The sequence below is a fragment of the Pollachius pollachius genome (genome assembly GCF_949987615.1).
Source record: "Pollachius pollachius genome assembly, chromosome: 3".
Taxonomy (NCBI): Eukaryota; Metazoa; Chordata; class Actinopteri; order Gadiformes; family Gadidae; genus Pollachius; species Pollachius pollachius.
In genome coordinates this window covers 9,857,066-9,871,845 of record NC_136936.1, presented here as the reverse complement: position 1 = coordinate 9,871,845, position 14,780 = coordinate 9,857,066, and the positions used below count along the sequence as shown (strand labels likewise).

At 45.2% G+C, this 14,780-nt stretch overlaps 1 protein-coding gene across 1 annotated transcript in view; it reads right to left on the bottom strand.

Annotated features, from left to right (window-relative positions):
* cntn5 (contactin 5) overlaps positions 1-14,780 on the bottom strand; it is a gene marked incomplete at both ends in the record, with an annotated part of 97,552 nt that overhangs the window by 21,887 nt on the left and 60,885 nt on the right. The window contains 6 exons of the mRNA XM_079732968.1: positions 2,224-2,294; positions 3,632-3,781; positions 6,990-7,148; positions 8,771-8,891; positions 11,267-11,454; positions 12,601-12,728. Of these exons, the coding sequence (XP_079589094.1) occupies positions 2,224-2,294; positions 3,632-3,781; positions 6,990-7,148; positions 8,771-8,891; positions 11,267-11,454; positions 12,601-12,728 (817 nt within the window). The remainder of the gene's footprint in view (positions 1-2,223; positions 2,295-3,631; positions 3,782-6,989; positions 7,149-8,770; positions 8,892-11,266; positions 11,455-12,600; positions 12,729-14,780) is intronic.

The window sequence follows — 14,780 nt, the reverse complement described above, 5'->3', positions numbered from 1 at the left end:
AGCTCTGGATCCACTGAAAAAACACGGTGTTACAGGTGCTCCACAGGGCGGGTTGGCACATTCAACAACACTCAGTTTCACAACGTCGCTGTGCAATGAACAACACTATCATTAATGAGTGAAAGTGGTGGGTTGTGTATCTTAAGAGTAAGTGTCTTAGCAATAATTGAATATCTTTACAGTATACCGAGACAGGAGGAAGTCAGTCAGAGCTGGGGGTGCTGAGCGAAAGTCGATGTAATGACGTCATATTAAATGCAGAGCCACATTCATGGTTGTGTACATTTGAACGGCCAACCACATTTCACACCAGCTGTAGAACCGTTTCACAAGACAACAGACGGGGACACCGATGCCGCTGTGAAGCAGTTCCCATGCACAACGCACTCCCAAGTTTGTCTCTCATCAGAAGGCGATTTATTGCAGACTGAACCACAGCCACGCTATACGGGTAGCAATAGAGCAAGGCACTTGAACTTTATCACACGGATACACTGGCAGCATGCGGCGAGGGCCCCGAGTGCAAATGAGAAGCAGAACACTTTGGAAACCTCTCAGCTGGAGATTTATCCCCATCGGCAAAAGAAACAAAACACTACAGCCCACAAGGCTTCCACTGTGGGTTTTTGCTTTTTGGCTCTAGGGCAATTATTAAATAAATCAGACGTACTATTTCGAGAGGTACCTAAACTAACATTACCGCCTCGCGTTTGAGCCGGGATACGTACTGAGGTTACGCATCAGAGACCCAGAGAACACATTGTTCCAAAAGGAAATTAGATCATGTAAAGCAAACTAGTGGATTTGAACTATTTAAAGATCAACCTTGTTTTATAGACTGTTTATCTCCAAAAATATAAATGCATTTATCATAACTGCAGCACCCTCAACCTTTATAGTAACAGAGTATCATTATATTAACTGAGTATCTTCACTGTAACTTAGTATCTGCAGACAACGAGACTTCATATTGACGGAGTAACTACAGTAACTGAGACTTCATAGTAACTGATCAGTTACTGATTACACTGTTCAGAGTAAGTGAGTAACTTCACAATCACATCGTGGGCCCTATTTTAATCGTCTGAAACGCAAGTGAGAAGCGCAAAATGGAAGTAGCTTTATGGGCGGGGCTCTGCCGCTGTTGCTATTATACAGGCGGATAAATGACTCTATTGATATTCGGTTTATCGCCAAATATTATGCCCTAATTCAAACATGAAACAGTGTTTTCTTCTACAACTTCTGAAATACTGAGTCGTCATGTAAATTGCGGCAAAGAAAACTTGTGGCTGCAACTGTGGGTCTATTTAAGGATATGCGGCAATACATGAACGCACATCGTTTCTTACCATAATTGTATACATTATCGTTTTAGACTTTCGTTCCTAAGATTCATGTGTCCCCCCGTTAATGTACATTGCCATGGACTGTATTATTCGTTACGTGTTTAGTTTGCGTGTGTTTAAACAGATGGATGAGATTTTGTTTTGGAAGGCTGAGATATAGCCTACTTTGCTCGAGTTTATCATTGTTATTATTATTATTATTATTTTAACACATGGCATTGCCTACTAGTTCATTCATGCAGCCCCTATCGAAATTTTTTTGCAGTTCCGACCTGCCAAAATAGCATCACCAACTGCGCTATCCACTAGTGCACTTAGACCAGGTATTTGTCGGTCAGTTGCGCAACTGCTTTATCGATCTGTAAGATAGCAACATGTATCCTTTGCGCCGGAACACGCCTCTGCTGTTCGCCGACACGCCTCTCAGGGCGCAAGTTTAGTGGCGCAGGTTTGCTGCTGGGGAAAATCGGCTCTGCGCCAGGTGCAAACTAGCAAAGATACATGCATCGCTGTAGAAAGTCAATTGCGCTGGATGCAAGATAGGGCCCCGTATCTTTAGAGTATTGTTATATCTTTTGAGTTACTAGGGAACTTTACTGTCACGTCGTATCCTCAGAGTAACATTACATTCACATCAAATCTTTAGACTAATGTTAGATCTTCTGAGTAACGTTAGATCTTTTGAGTAAGTATGTATATTCACAGTAACTGAGTATCTTCACAGCAACATCATATCCATACAGTAACTAACTATATAGTAACATCATATATTTAGAGTAATGTTGGATCTTCAGAGAAACTGAGTAACTTTAGAGCGAGCACATTAGGAGCAACACAGTAGGCTATCTTGTGTGAAACCCAGTGAGTGTCGTACCTCCCAGGAGATGACCAGTTCATGTCTGCGCCCGTTTCCTCCGCTCACGTTAGCCGGTGCCACCGCTGGGACTAGAATCAAAGACAAAAAACACAGGCAACACATTAAGAGCGTATCTCCACATCGTCTCCCGCTGCGGTGACAAACCCAATTAATAACCTCTCAGATTTACAACGTCCAAAACAAAATAGAATATTAGCCGTAAAACCCCGGCGTGATCAAAAACGACCTAGAACCAGAGCCTTGTTGGCGCCTTCCAGGATTGATTACCATATCCGTGACGAGATACAGCGATTAGCGAGTTAATTACGCAGAGGAGATAGGAAGAATTAAATAAGCCTCTTCCAGGCCACCCTTGACCTGTAATTATTATGTTTTTACGGATGAGAAATCAGTGGGTGGTGGGGCGGCGGCGGAGACACCCTGGACCCAGGGAGTCGCCGTCTTTAGCGCGTGGTGAAGAGCGTACGGTGGTATGGAGGTGCGGCGGCGGAGACACCCTGGGCCCAGGCGGTGAACAGCGTACGGTGGTATGGAGGTGCGGCGGCAGGGGGAAACACCCTGGACCCAGCGAGCCGCCGTCTGTAGCGCGTGGTGAACAGCGTACATGGCGCTCCACTGACTCCGGGCCTCGCCGCGGCTAAATTCGCGTAAGCCGATTATTGTGCAAACTTAAAATGCAGCCAGGTTAACAATGGACCAGGGGATAGAGCGGGGTTCACGTGGTGGGGCGTGAAGGGAACACCCCCCCCACCCGACCCCCAGCCCTCCTCAACAAAACAGTGTGTAGCTGCATCCCTGCCGATCAGCGGGGATGTATTCTGTTGACATGCCTCCAGAGGTAACGGGAGTCAGAGGTGCTTAACATAATAACGTATGCAAATGCCCGAGGGAACGCTCATGTTGGTGTATGCCTTATCATTTTAATGTATGCATGTATTCTATATTTACAATGATTTTTCTTTCCTGCAGTCTATCTCGGCGACACGCGCATCATTTCCCCTCGAGGGGAAACACTTATTCACCCTATTGATTCCACACAATCAATAGGGTGATAAGTATTTCATTACCCCGAGTACTATCTTCTGTTTTACCCGATGTATATATCTTATTAACGCACGTTTCCAGCTGCAGGGCGTTCCTTCCTACTACTATTCACTGATTTAGCAGACCCTGGAATCCAAGTGCCTTACAGGGAGGTCGTAAAAGATCATCAAGCAGCGGCTAGGGGTTGCTCAAGGGTGCCTACTGACAAACTGTGGACATTGGGTTTCAAACCCAGAACTTTCGGCTTCGGGACACCAAACATCCTAAGCATTAAACTACCCAGCCCCCCTAGACAACCCGTCCCCCTAAAGGCTTTCTAGCCCTCCATAGAATGCCCAGTCCCCCTACAGACTAGGTTTACCTGCTTCTTTGGTGCGCACTCCCCTGGAGGGGGCGCTGGGGTCCCCCGTACCGATGGCGTTGCTCGCCACCACCCTGAACTCGTACTCCACCCAGGGGTTCAGGTCCACGGCCATGGCAGACTCCATGGTGCCCGTCACAGGCTCTGGGTCTTGGGGAGAGGGGAAACCAACAGGATTCATGCTGGTTACGCTCTACGCTCAATCATCAGAATACTTAAAACGTGCTAATGCTGACTTCATGTCATGTTGGATATGGGAGAACTGGTTTGGAAGGTTCTTGTCCGTACAACCTGCACAAGGGTTCATGGCAGTTGGCCGAAAATGCAAGATTGTTTTTTTACCGGTGTGTTAAATAATGATCTCAAAACTGTGGGCATGGTAGAAACTGTATTCAGTTCACTTGCCTACTCAGATATATCAGAACTTTCGTTATCAAATGAAACGTTTCCAAATTCCTTGTTGTTCGAGGTCGTAAAGTGGTCAATTCTGTAACTTCCATATGACATGAACACAGCATAAACAGCGCGCATCAAAGCCTTAAAAAAAACATTAACTGTAAAAGTCAATATGTTAGATTAGGGACTGTGCAGTTAAATATAATTTATTTCTGTACATTGACATTTAAGAAGGCAAGCAATGTACTACGTACTCTCTAGCTAAAAGCAGCAAAGGTCTAGATATACATATATATAAGTTTGTATTAATTAATAATATAAATATAACAAACAGTCTCAGTGGCAGTCAGTCTTTCAAGAGGCCACAAATCAACTCTGATACAATGGTAACTGAATGACTAGCTACAGATATATGACTAGCTACAAATATGACTAATGTTATCTATGAATGAATGCTCTCTAAATCAGCCTGGCAATGTGGATCAATACAGACAGGAAGACCATGACCTGGTTAATGAATATAAATATGAGGTGGTGGCTTCATTTAAAGCTGGTCTGTTTAAATGTAGGTGTTTTTAACGTAGGCCAATGCTAGCATTAAACCCATGTTAAAAATGGGTTTAAAGTAAACACATTAATGAACGGCCAGGAGCAAATTACACACATCGATAAATTCATACTTCGTTAACTGTACACAGAGCGCCAACTCTCTCGCCTTGAGCATGACTCACGTAAATGACCCTCTTCACACACCACCTTCACGCAACACCTTCTATTTCCAATTCAAAAAACACGCCATCGGACCAGCAGAGGTTCTCGAGGGAACGGACAGACTGGGGTTTTCGAGCGATCTGATTGGCTCGGGTTTTTCAAGCAATCTGATTGGTAGTTGAGGAGGCAGTGGAATAGACAGGGAATGAGGCGGTGGAGAGGACAATGGAGTAAGCAGTGAAGAAGACAGTGAATGGGGCAGTGAGGAAGACAGGGGAGGAGGCAGTGGAGAAGACAGGGGAGGAGGCAGTGGAGAAGACAGTAAAGGAAAGAGTAAAGAAGACAGTAGAGAAGACAGGGGAGGAGGCAGTGGAGAAGAAAGTGGAAGAGGCAGAGCAGGAAATAGTAGAAACGGGAAAGACACATCCACACACACACACACACACACACACACACACACACACACACACACATGCAGAAAAAGGCTGATTTGAATCATTCCTTAACCCCATGCCCTATTAATGGGGCCCCATGTTCCTCAAGACTATACTGAGGTTGACGTTCATAGCCACTTGTATTTATTGCATATGTATAAATAAAGAACAAATAAACAATTATTTTATTTGTCTGAATTTGTCTTGTTTAACCCAATATTTCAATGGTTAACATTTGCACTAATGAATTATAAAATAGCTGGAAATTGCAATAATTATTGTGTGGGGTGAAAGTTCGCCTCGTTTGGCAAAATTGTGGGTCCCTCCTCCCCAACACACGTTATCTTACCCCAAACTCTTCTTGAAACATGGCAGCTCTGCTGTATATTGTGTTGGCCTGTTATCTAATGTAGCTATTACACCACTTTATTCTGTAATATGAAGTCATTAGATGCTATTTTCTTCGAGCCATTACAGCGCTTTTAGAAAATTGCTGGCGCGGGCTGGCCTGTATAGCCGACTACAAATGTTATTTCCTTGGTGTTTATTTTGATCCGGGAGCCACGAGCTAACCAAACAAATGCGGCAGCCAACTAAGGAGCCATCTGCCTCTCCCTCTTCCATTGAAATTGCTGGGGTGAATTTTTATTCATTTTCAAACAGTCTACAAGAAAGACAGTTGCTGTGCCGTGCTCCGTGCGATAGGCTACGAGTGCTACACGCACAACGGTTCAAGCAGGTGTTGGCTAATACGCTAACCCCGGGCCTTCTGTAATGAAGTTCCGTCAACATTAGCCTTAGTGACAGTAGACAATCATTTGAAGGGAAAACATATCCACGACAAGAGCACAACAAATGTATGCAAGGGGAAAGCCGGTCCTTATCATTCAAGACACAGCGGCGCCACGCTGCTCTTGAAACAAGCGCTGATAACCGCGTTGGAGCCGAGCGGAATAAAGCCCATTCGCGGTATGCTAATCTTCACAAGTTCACCACTTACAATGCATCACAGGAGGCTTAATTGTCCTTTATCAAATTAAATATTGTTTAACAGACTCCTCCGTGTGAAAAGAGTGTTTGCTAAGTATGATTTATCAATCCGTGCCAATGGATTATTACCGCATCATAAACCCGGCTAATATTTTTAGCTTAGTCCATCAGAATGGATTGCCCTCTGCTTAGCAACCGTCATTCCTTCAACGTTCACTTTTAAGCATTTCCCTCGGAACCATAATATTGTACTGTTTTTGTCAGACATAGATTATCTATTTTCAGCGAAAATGAAAGCATCCCAGTATCCCAAGTCAAAAGAAAAGGTAAATGAAGCTAATCTAAAGACTCAACTTCAGAATGAACATGCTTGATTAACAGTTTTAATAAGTACTTCACAACTTTTGTATTTCAATGTTTAATAGACCTTTAAATTCACGAAAGAACGTCCATCTTCTGATGCAGTATAACATCGCCACTTGGTAAAGTGACATTCTTATGGCAGGGTCATCTATTTATTGTAACACATTGCTTAATATTAATTCCAAAAAAGGAAAATATGGCAAAAATTAGTATAAAAAAAGTATAAAATAAGGCACAATTATAAAATGCATTGTATATGCAGGTTAAAAAAAACCCAAAATATCCAACCGGAGAAATCGGATGATAAGCTCAAGGCTATTTTCCAGCATAATTGCATTTTAAAGGACCAAACCACACCTTTAATACAATAACATGCACCAGCGGCCCTAGCCGTTGATATCAGTATACTCCCAGAGCTTGATAAGCAGACTGGAGGGGGGGGCAGACTGATGGGTTGGTGGTACCTGTTCTGACGGTCTGCCAGCCCAGGGAGAATGGGCTTCGGGCCTGGAGGTTGTAGGTGCTAATGGGGCTGTGGTTGTCCAGCCCACGGCTCCAGGAGAGGGTGGCCGTGCTGTCGGTGATCTCCTCCACAATCACCACCCCGGGGGGCCCGGGAGGCCCTGCAGGAGAGAGAGGACACACACACACACACACACACACACACACACAGGAGAGAGGAGACAAACACCCACAAAACGGAGAGAGGACATACACAGACGGACACACACACACATAGATGAGAGAGGACACACACACACATCCAAATAGACGAGAGAGGAGACACACACACACATAGGAGAGAGGACACAAAAAAACACACAGAGGAGACACACACACATAGGAGAGAGGACACGCAAACTCACACAGAGGAGAGACACAGAGATACACACAGGAGAGAGAAGGCACACACAAATAGAGGAGAGAGGCCGCATACAGATAGAGGAAAGAGGGAAGAAGAGACACAGACACAGATAGGACAGACAGGAAGATAGGACACAGAAACACACACAGATACAGGTCATTAATGAGCTGGTCGGGGTGATTCATCTCACTCTACGATGGCTACAAGTTGGGCTGCGAACATCGGGATTCAAACCGAGTAGCTTTCGGCTGTAGTGTAGCGAAACCACTACACACTCCTGTGCATTCGAAAATCCACATGGCTGCATGAGGTGAGAAGGGGAAATTCCACCGGTCAAGCTGAGTTAGAACACAAAGAAGGACTCCACCGAACCCACATTGGGGTAGGGCAACCGTCAGACGTTTCCTGCTGAATAAGGAATATAAAATGCCTTATTTATCTATGTCCTTATTTATGCACTTCTACATTTATTTATTTGGCTTTCTCTGGAGGCAGCGGCGAGCCAGCTGTGCTGTGGAGGAGAAGCGTGCGCGAGCGACCCTGCTCTGTTTTAACTCAGCCAAACATGTGTTTACCCCCAGCCTTCAGTCACACGTGAAATCTGCCAGTGCAGTGGTCGTCTGAGGACTTGAGGGGAAGCAGCTGTGAGTAAAGTCTGTGGCAGCTGGGGGAAAGCAGTGTGCCTGGTCCAAACGTCAAGTGTCCACTGGAAGCTCGGTTCACATCGGAGGACCGATGTTAATAAAGTTCCTTCACAGTGTTCTTCATATTCAATTGTATTTGATTTGCTGAAAGCCCGAAATGATTTTCCTCATTATTTCTTATTCAACCCAATGAACCAATTTCATAAGAATGTTCTGGTGTCTTCTAAAAGGCGCCTTTTAGGGAAAGATGCTGCTTTGTTCATGAGGTGAGCGCAACAGCACAAATAAATAAATATTTATAGATACAGCAGTAGTAATTAAGAGTTGACTACAGATGGCAGCCAAACCAGCTCATTTCTTGAAATAAAATATGTTAACAATCTATTCTAAGGTCCAAACATTCCCCTAGTGTGTCTTGAAATCCAACTTTGATCCAGATTAAAAAATATTACCTTAAAATATATATAGGTAAATATAGAAATAAACAGCACATTAGGGTTACCACATGGTCTCTTAGGCTAGATTGCTTTTAGTGGTAAAAGAAGAAGATTTATAGTTTCCATCCATCAAATCTCACTTAAATTGGACTAAGCTGAAAAGGGATTGTTAAAGATTTGGTTAAAGATGCCGTTTACGATGGGATTAAACATGGCGTTTGATTTGGCTGAAGGTCAACAGAGATGTTTTGGATTGGACGAGACAGAGAGAGAGAGAAAGAGAGATGACCTCCGCCTACCTCGGACCAGAAGTTCAGCCTCGGCGAACACTACGTCGGCGCTGGTGTGGGCCCGGCATCCGTATTTCCCAGCATGCTTCAGGAGGATGCTCCTGATCATCAAGTCCACTGTAGAAGACTGCTGCAAAGAGCATACAGAACACTTGTAAGAGTGGCAGGGTTGGACGGCTCTGTTTGTGAGCGTGTGAGTGTGTGGGAGTGTGTGTTTGTCGGTGTGTTGTAGAGGCTGGCGACACGGAGCCAGGGTAAAAACAAGGTGCCTGGCTGCCACTGTTATATCTGTTGAGATGAGAGACGCCTGAGGCGGGACGGGGAATAATTCAAGGTCTGCCGACAGCTGTTTAGCACGGCGCCTGATTAAAAATACAAGACAGACATCAGTCACGGTGCTGTCGAGCCCACAGAGGACTGTCAAGGAAAATACCCTGTCTCCAGAGGACTGCTGCTGCTGCTGCTGTGGCTGGAGCTATTCATGAGATGTTTCTTTAATGTGATCCTCCGAATGTTCACCATTCGTTAGGAATGGCTTTAGCCTTTACTTCCAGGGTAAGATTTAAACAAACGGTGCCCCTTCGAATGTCAACCCTTTCGTTGGGTCAATGCATATGGATGAGTTGAGGCTAAAGTTTGTGTTCTGGATTTTACGGAGGGGGGGGGGGGTTGTTGTTACAGAACTATTATTAACTGATATTGGATATTACCGCAAAGCTGAAATCACGACACTTGGTGAATAATACTTACAAATTGTATTCCCCCCCCCGCCCGCGCTATTTATTAAGTATCATACTTTGTTTGTACAAAAACCGTCTCGGGCTGCACCTGAAGGCTTCAGAATTGATGGCTGGAGGTTCACCCATCATTAACGTATAGCCTGCTCTCTTAAGATGTCTCTATAAAAGGTTCCTAGTGTTCCCTAGTGATTACCATTATCATATTAATGATCTCGGGCTGATCTCTCGTCGAGGTATCTTGCCTTGGGAGGCAAATCCTAACCGTTTTTCTATTTTAAATACTTACTATTATTCATTTAGCTGACACTTTATTCACAGAGCGATTTACATGGACTTTTGTCCTTAAGGAGCAGGTAGGGGTTAGGCCTCTTGCTCAGGGACGCCCGCACCTAGACTTTTTGGTGGTCGAACCCCGAACCTTCTGTAAAGCACCCTAGCCACTTCAATATCATGCCCATATGTAAATACTGTCTCTTGGTCCATAATGTTTACTTTCAATAAAGCAGCAGATACCGTTAATAATCTACCTCAACTGTCTCTCAACAACCTGTTAAGACCTTTTCTTTTACATTTCTACTACTCATACATTGTGCATTATTACGGGTATTGTATGTTTTTGGTGGTATTTGTTACACTTTTGTTACATAAACATACACTTTTCATTTCTAGTGCTGTTCTGCCCTTTTTGCTGTAACATCGGAATATCCCGTCAGGGATAAATAAACCATCCTCTTATCTTCTCTTAAGAGGGATCCGTATTCAAAGGAAGCAGCAGCGACTGTCATTCTCAAAGTCACCTGTTACACCACAATGTGATTCATTTACCGAGAAAGTCACTCATGAATGCGCGTTCCCTATGGAACATCTGTCAGATCGTTTACTTATTTCTTGTTGGAAGATCAGCCAATCGGAGGCGAGGCAGATGAACCGCGGCATTCTGAACCTTCACAGGTAAATATCGGCTTATAGAAAATGCAGAGGAAGATGTGGGCGCTCTGGTAGTCAAACCTTTATACTAACCCTTCCCCCACCACCAAGCCAATCTCGTATTAGCCAGTCGACCATTTTAAACAAATGAATATATTTTAGCATGCCATTACCGCAGAGACACAGGTTGCCTTTGTCCTCAAAGAACAAGTAAACGCTCAAATAAATCCAAAGACTATCTATCCACTTATTGGATTTGTGTCCCCACTGGTTTATTTTCCTCTCTTTAAAAAAGTGCTCCTTTAATTCAATCTCTTGGCAGTGAGGTGAGGAATGTAAATAAGCCTGGGGCCGTGAAGTGCGAAGCTTTGCCCAGGGCTAAGCTGGCGGACCTGTTGTAGACCACTGCCATTTCAGAGGCAATCTTGGGGCAGACCTAACATGTGTAGGGGCCCGCAACGGCAATGCTCCTACAGCCGCTGATAGACATGATCGTGAGATGGTGGCAGGTCCTTTATCACCGTGACAGCCCCAGCTGGATGACCTTTCAGGGGATTCACCCCGTCTCTCCAACACTACTCGCACTTCAAATCGGTAATTAGACAGATAGGGGATTTATCGTTTGTTCGTGACCCCTGCTCTGACATCTACTCTGACCTCTAATTGAAAACGGTGATTTAATCACCACACATGTCTGAATAGTACAATAAGGAATAAATAAAGGTTGAGGTTAAATAAATGCACATTTTGCACACACACACGGACGTACGGACAGGACAACAGACAAGGCATGAGAGACCCTTTGGCTGACGCAGCCCTGCAGGCAGCAGCTCTTTACCTGTGCTCTGACGGTCTGGATGTACTCCAAGTGGCCGCCGTCCTTCTGGAAGTTGATTGGCTGCTGATTGAAGGACCACTGGAAGCCGACGTCCAGCGACGTGTCGTGGGTCGCCTTGCAGCTCAGCACCACACTCTCCCCCACTGTCACCTCCACCCGCCCTGGACTCAGGTCCACGCGCATGGGCTCTGGAGACACAGAGCTACTGCCCTGTCATCCCAGGATAGACCACCTCCAGCTGGGGGGGACCAGGAGAGACCCCCACAAGCTGGGGGGGGGGGGGGAGGACCACCACTACCACTACTGCCCTGTCAGTCCAGGAGAGACCGACTCCAGCTGGGGTAGACCACTACCACTATCGCCCTGTCAGACCAGGAGAGACCCCCATCCAGCTGTGGTTGACCACTACCACTACTGCCCGTTCGTCCCAGGAGAGACCCCCGCCAGAGGCCAGTGGAGCCACTGTATAATATAATACGAATATAACATTCATTTAATATAACAGCGATCATATCCACTGTGAGATGCAATATGATCCATATATATTAGGTTAGACTATAACTAGCACCCACTGTATCCACTGTATAATATACAATTATTAATACACACTGGGTATGGACAACAGCCACTTCCGCTGTAGCTTCAATAAAACAGAGAGCCACCAATTAGCCGGGGAACCAAAGCAGGGTAACCATAGTGATGTGCTTTAACCAAAGCGCCTTACAGTGCGTTGTAGATATTTCATTCAGAGCAGGTAGGGGAACAGGCATCTTCCTCAAGGATGCCCACAGGCACGCTTCAGGGCGTCTGAACTGTGCGGTTCAAACCAGGAATCTTTGGAATGAGAATTTAGCTAAGTCACGACATTATCACTCCCCACCTCTGTCTTGATTGTCCTACAAATCAGTCGACATTCGCCAAGGTCTGATCTGACAGACAGCCCTAATCTGGGTGTTTCACTTCCCTTCGCCTCAGTTTGTTTCCGACCAATCATGTTGCAGGGGCTGCTGCCTAGAAACCCACCAGCTGAAAACCCAGGACCCTAACATGTCACCCGAGCACTGGCCGATCCTCCGCAGTGTGGCTACCCGGAGACAGGCGGTCCTTACGCCGCTAAGGGAGTCCTTCTATGATGAATCTGGGATGTGATAGCTGCTTCACGGATCACCAAGCACAGGGTACGGTCTCCGGTGCCCTCGCTCCCGGCAGGGTGGCGGCAGGGCGGGGGTAGGGGGTGGGGGGTGGAGAGAGAGAGCCACAGTTGGGTGCCGTTGACCCGTGGCTGGCTGGCGCTAATTTGGCAGGAAATGAAGCCCCCTGTGGGCCTTGCTTACCTTTCACCCAGAGCATGGCCGTCATCTCGGCCGAGCCGAAGGTGTTCACCGCCAGGCACACGTAGTGGCCCTCGTCGGCGCGGCTGGAGTTCACGATCCTCAGCGTGTTGTCCCGCAGCAGCATGATCCTGCAGGGGGGAGAGGAGCCTGCTGTCGATAACAGTTTGGGGAGGAGATTCACGTCTGAACGGCTGGGGACTCTGAGGCTCAGGCGCACTGGTTAAATATTTGGGGACGCCGCCGCACAGCAGCGCCACTTCAACATTCCCCCCCTGTCCTCCGGACGTCGCTGCGCCTTAAGAGGAGAGGGATCCGATTCCGGAGGAAAAGAAGCTGATTCCACCGGGGAGTGGAAAAGTAAATTGAAGTCCTGTTTACGTTGAGCGAGTTTGTGCCGCCCGGAGGGTTTTGAAGGACGCTAAAAAGGCATGGGATACACAAAGTTGTTTAAGAGCCAGAAAAGGCTCAGAGGTCTTTGAAATAGAAAGTCAACAGCAGTCTTTAGCTGAGCAGGGTAAAGCTCCATCAATGTATGTTAGCAGAGAGAGATGACAAAAGCAATGCTAAACTCCACAAAATCCATCACCAATTTAAGCCCATTAATGAAAGTGATTTCCCGATAGCATCGAGCAACGCTATCTCAAATTGGATTAAAACACAGGTGCTTAGGGTAACGATAAGGCGGAAAGGGGAGGGGAAAGAGAGTTCAATTTAGATAGAAGACACAATTAATTTATTTCAAATATGGATGGGTGGCACGGGGATAAGGAAGTCACTTACAGAAACACCCCATAAAGGCTCATTAGGACGCCATTAGGATTTAAGGCGCTTAAGCTTCATTTTGTTTTTTATTAGGGAGTTATTTTTTTATTTGGATTCTTATCTTTCTCTTCCTTCTCGTGTTCTCTAATGGGAACTGGTGTTGTACTCAAGGTTGGGGCATTCAAAACAATGATTGTGTTCGACACAAACAGAGGCTTCTAATGATTGCGATTGACCAGTCAATCGCTCCACCCAAATGGCCGTGGTTACACGGTTGGTACGTGCCTGGTTTTTGCTTCGGCCCGGTGCAGTTTATTTGCGGTGGACGCAAACAAAGACAACAACAAAGAAAAGGAAAATACGGCAATGAAAAAACATCATGAAAAAGCACACTCCTTGCTCTGCCTGGGAAGCGGTGTTGCAACGATTAATCTTTGAAAGTTGTCCTGCAATTAAACTTTTCTGAGGCCAAAAACACACCGCTACACTTTCTACAAGTTTGCCAATTACATTCATTATCTCTGCTTGCAAAATGATGTGGACAAACTCCACATTTCTGTCCAATTACCAACACTTCTGGCCATGGGCAACGGATTAAGTTATCTCAGGGTGCCCGGGTGGTTCTCACTTTCTATTCTGAAGATTTAATAAACAAAACTAGAAAATCAAAATAGGAAGATAACTCCTACTGCTATGGCAAAACATAGAACGAGTCAAAGGTTTTTTTTTTTCAATTCCACATTAATAACTTTTAAAATACCTAATTGGATGCACCAACTCTGGAAATTGGTTTCATATAGGGCCAAGTATTATTCAAAATACCAAATTTGCTCCAGCATGCTTGTGGTGAGCCTGTGACATTTAGATGAATATTCAGCTTGTAATTGAAGGATTAGGACAGTATGAGCTCACTGGGCACCCCGCTGATCAGTCAGAGCGCATTTCAGGCCAATCCATCAGTGTATGGCCCAACAGAGACCAGCACTAGTTGGATACCAATTTTGCCTTAGTTCAAGTGTTGTATTTTCATTGCACTTAATAAAGCATGCATCAATTATTTCGAACAATCCAATGTACTATCTATTTTCAGATAAATCAGCACATTTACGTTGCCTATATGTTAGAAAGATCTGTATAACAATGCCATTATAATGTGGATATATATATATATATATATATATATATATATATCTTCTTATGCTATATTGGATTTCATGGTGATCTCATGTTCAGGTTACTTTCTAGTCTGTGGCTAGCAGGCGCAGAATCAAATGGAGGTTTGGTTGTTAGTGGAAAAAAATTGGACCCGATTTCTAGGAGAAGATGTCTTTGGATCGTGATCATTTTGATGCCAGAACTTGTTGTATTTCTAGTGGCTTATGCGGACACATTTAATTGAATTGAATTGCACGCCAAAT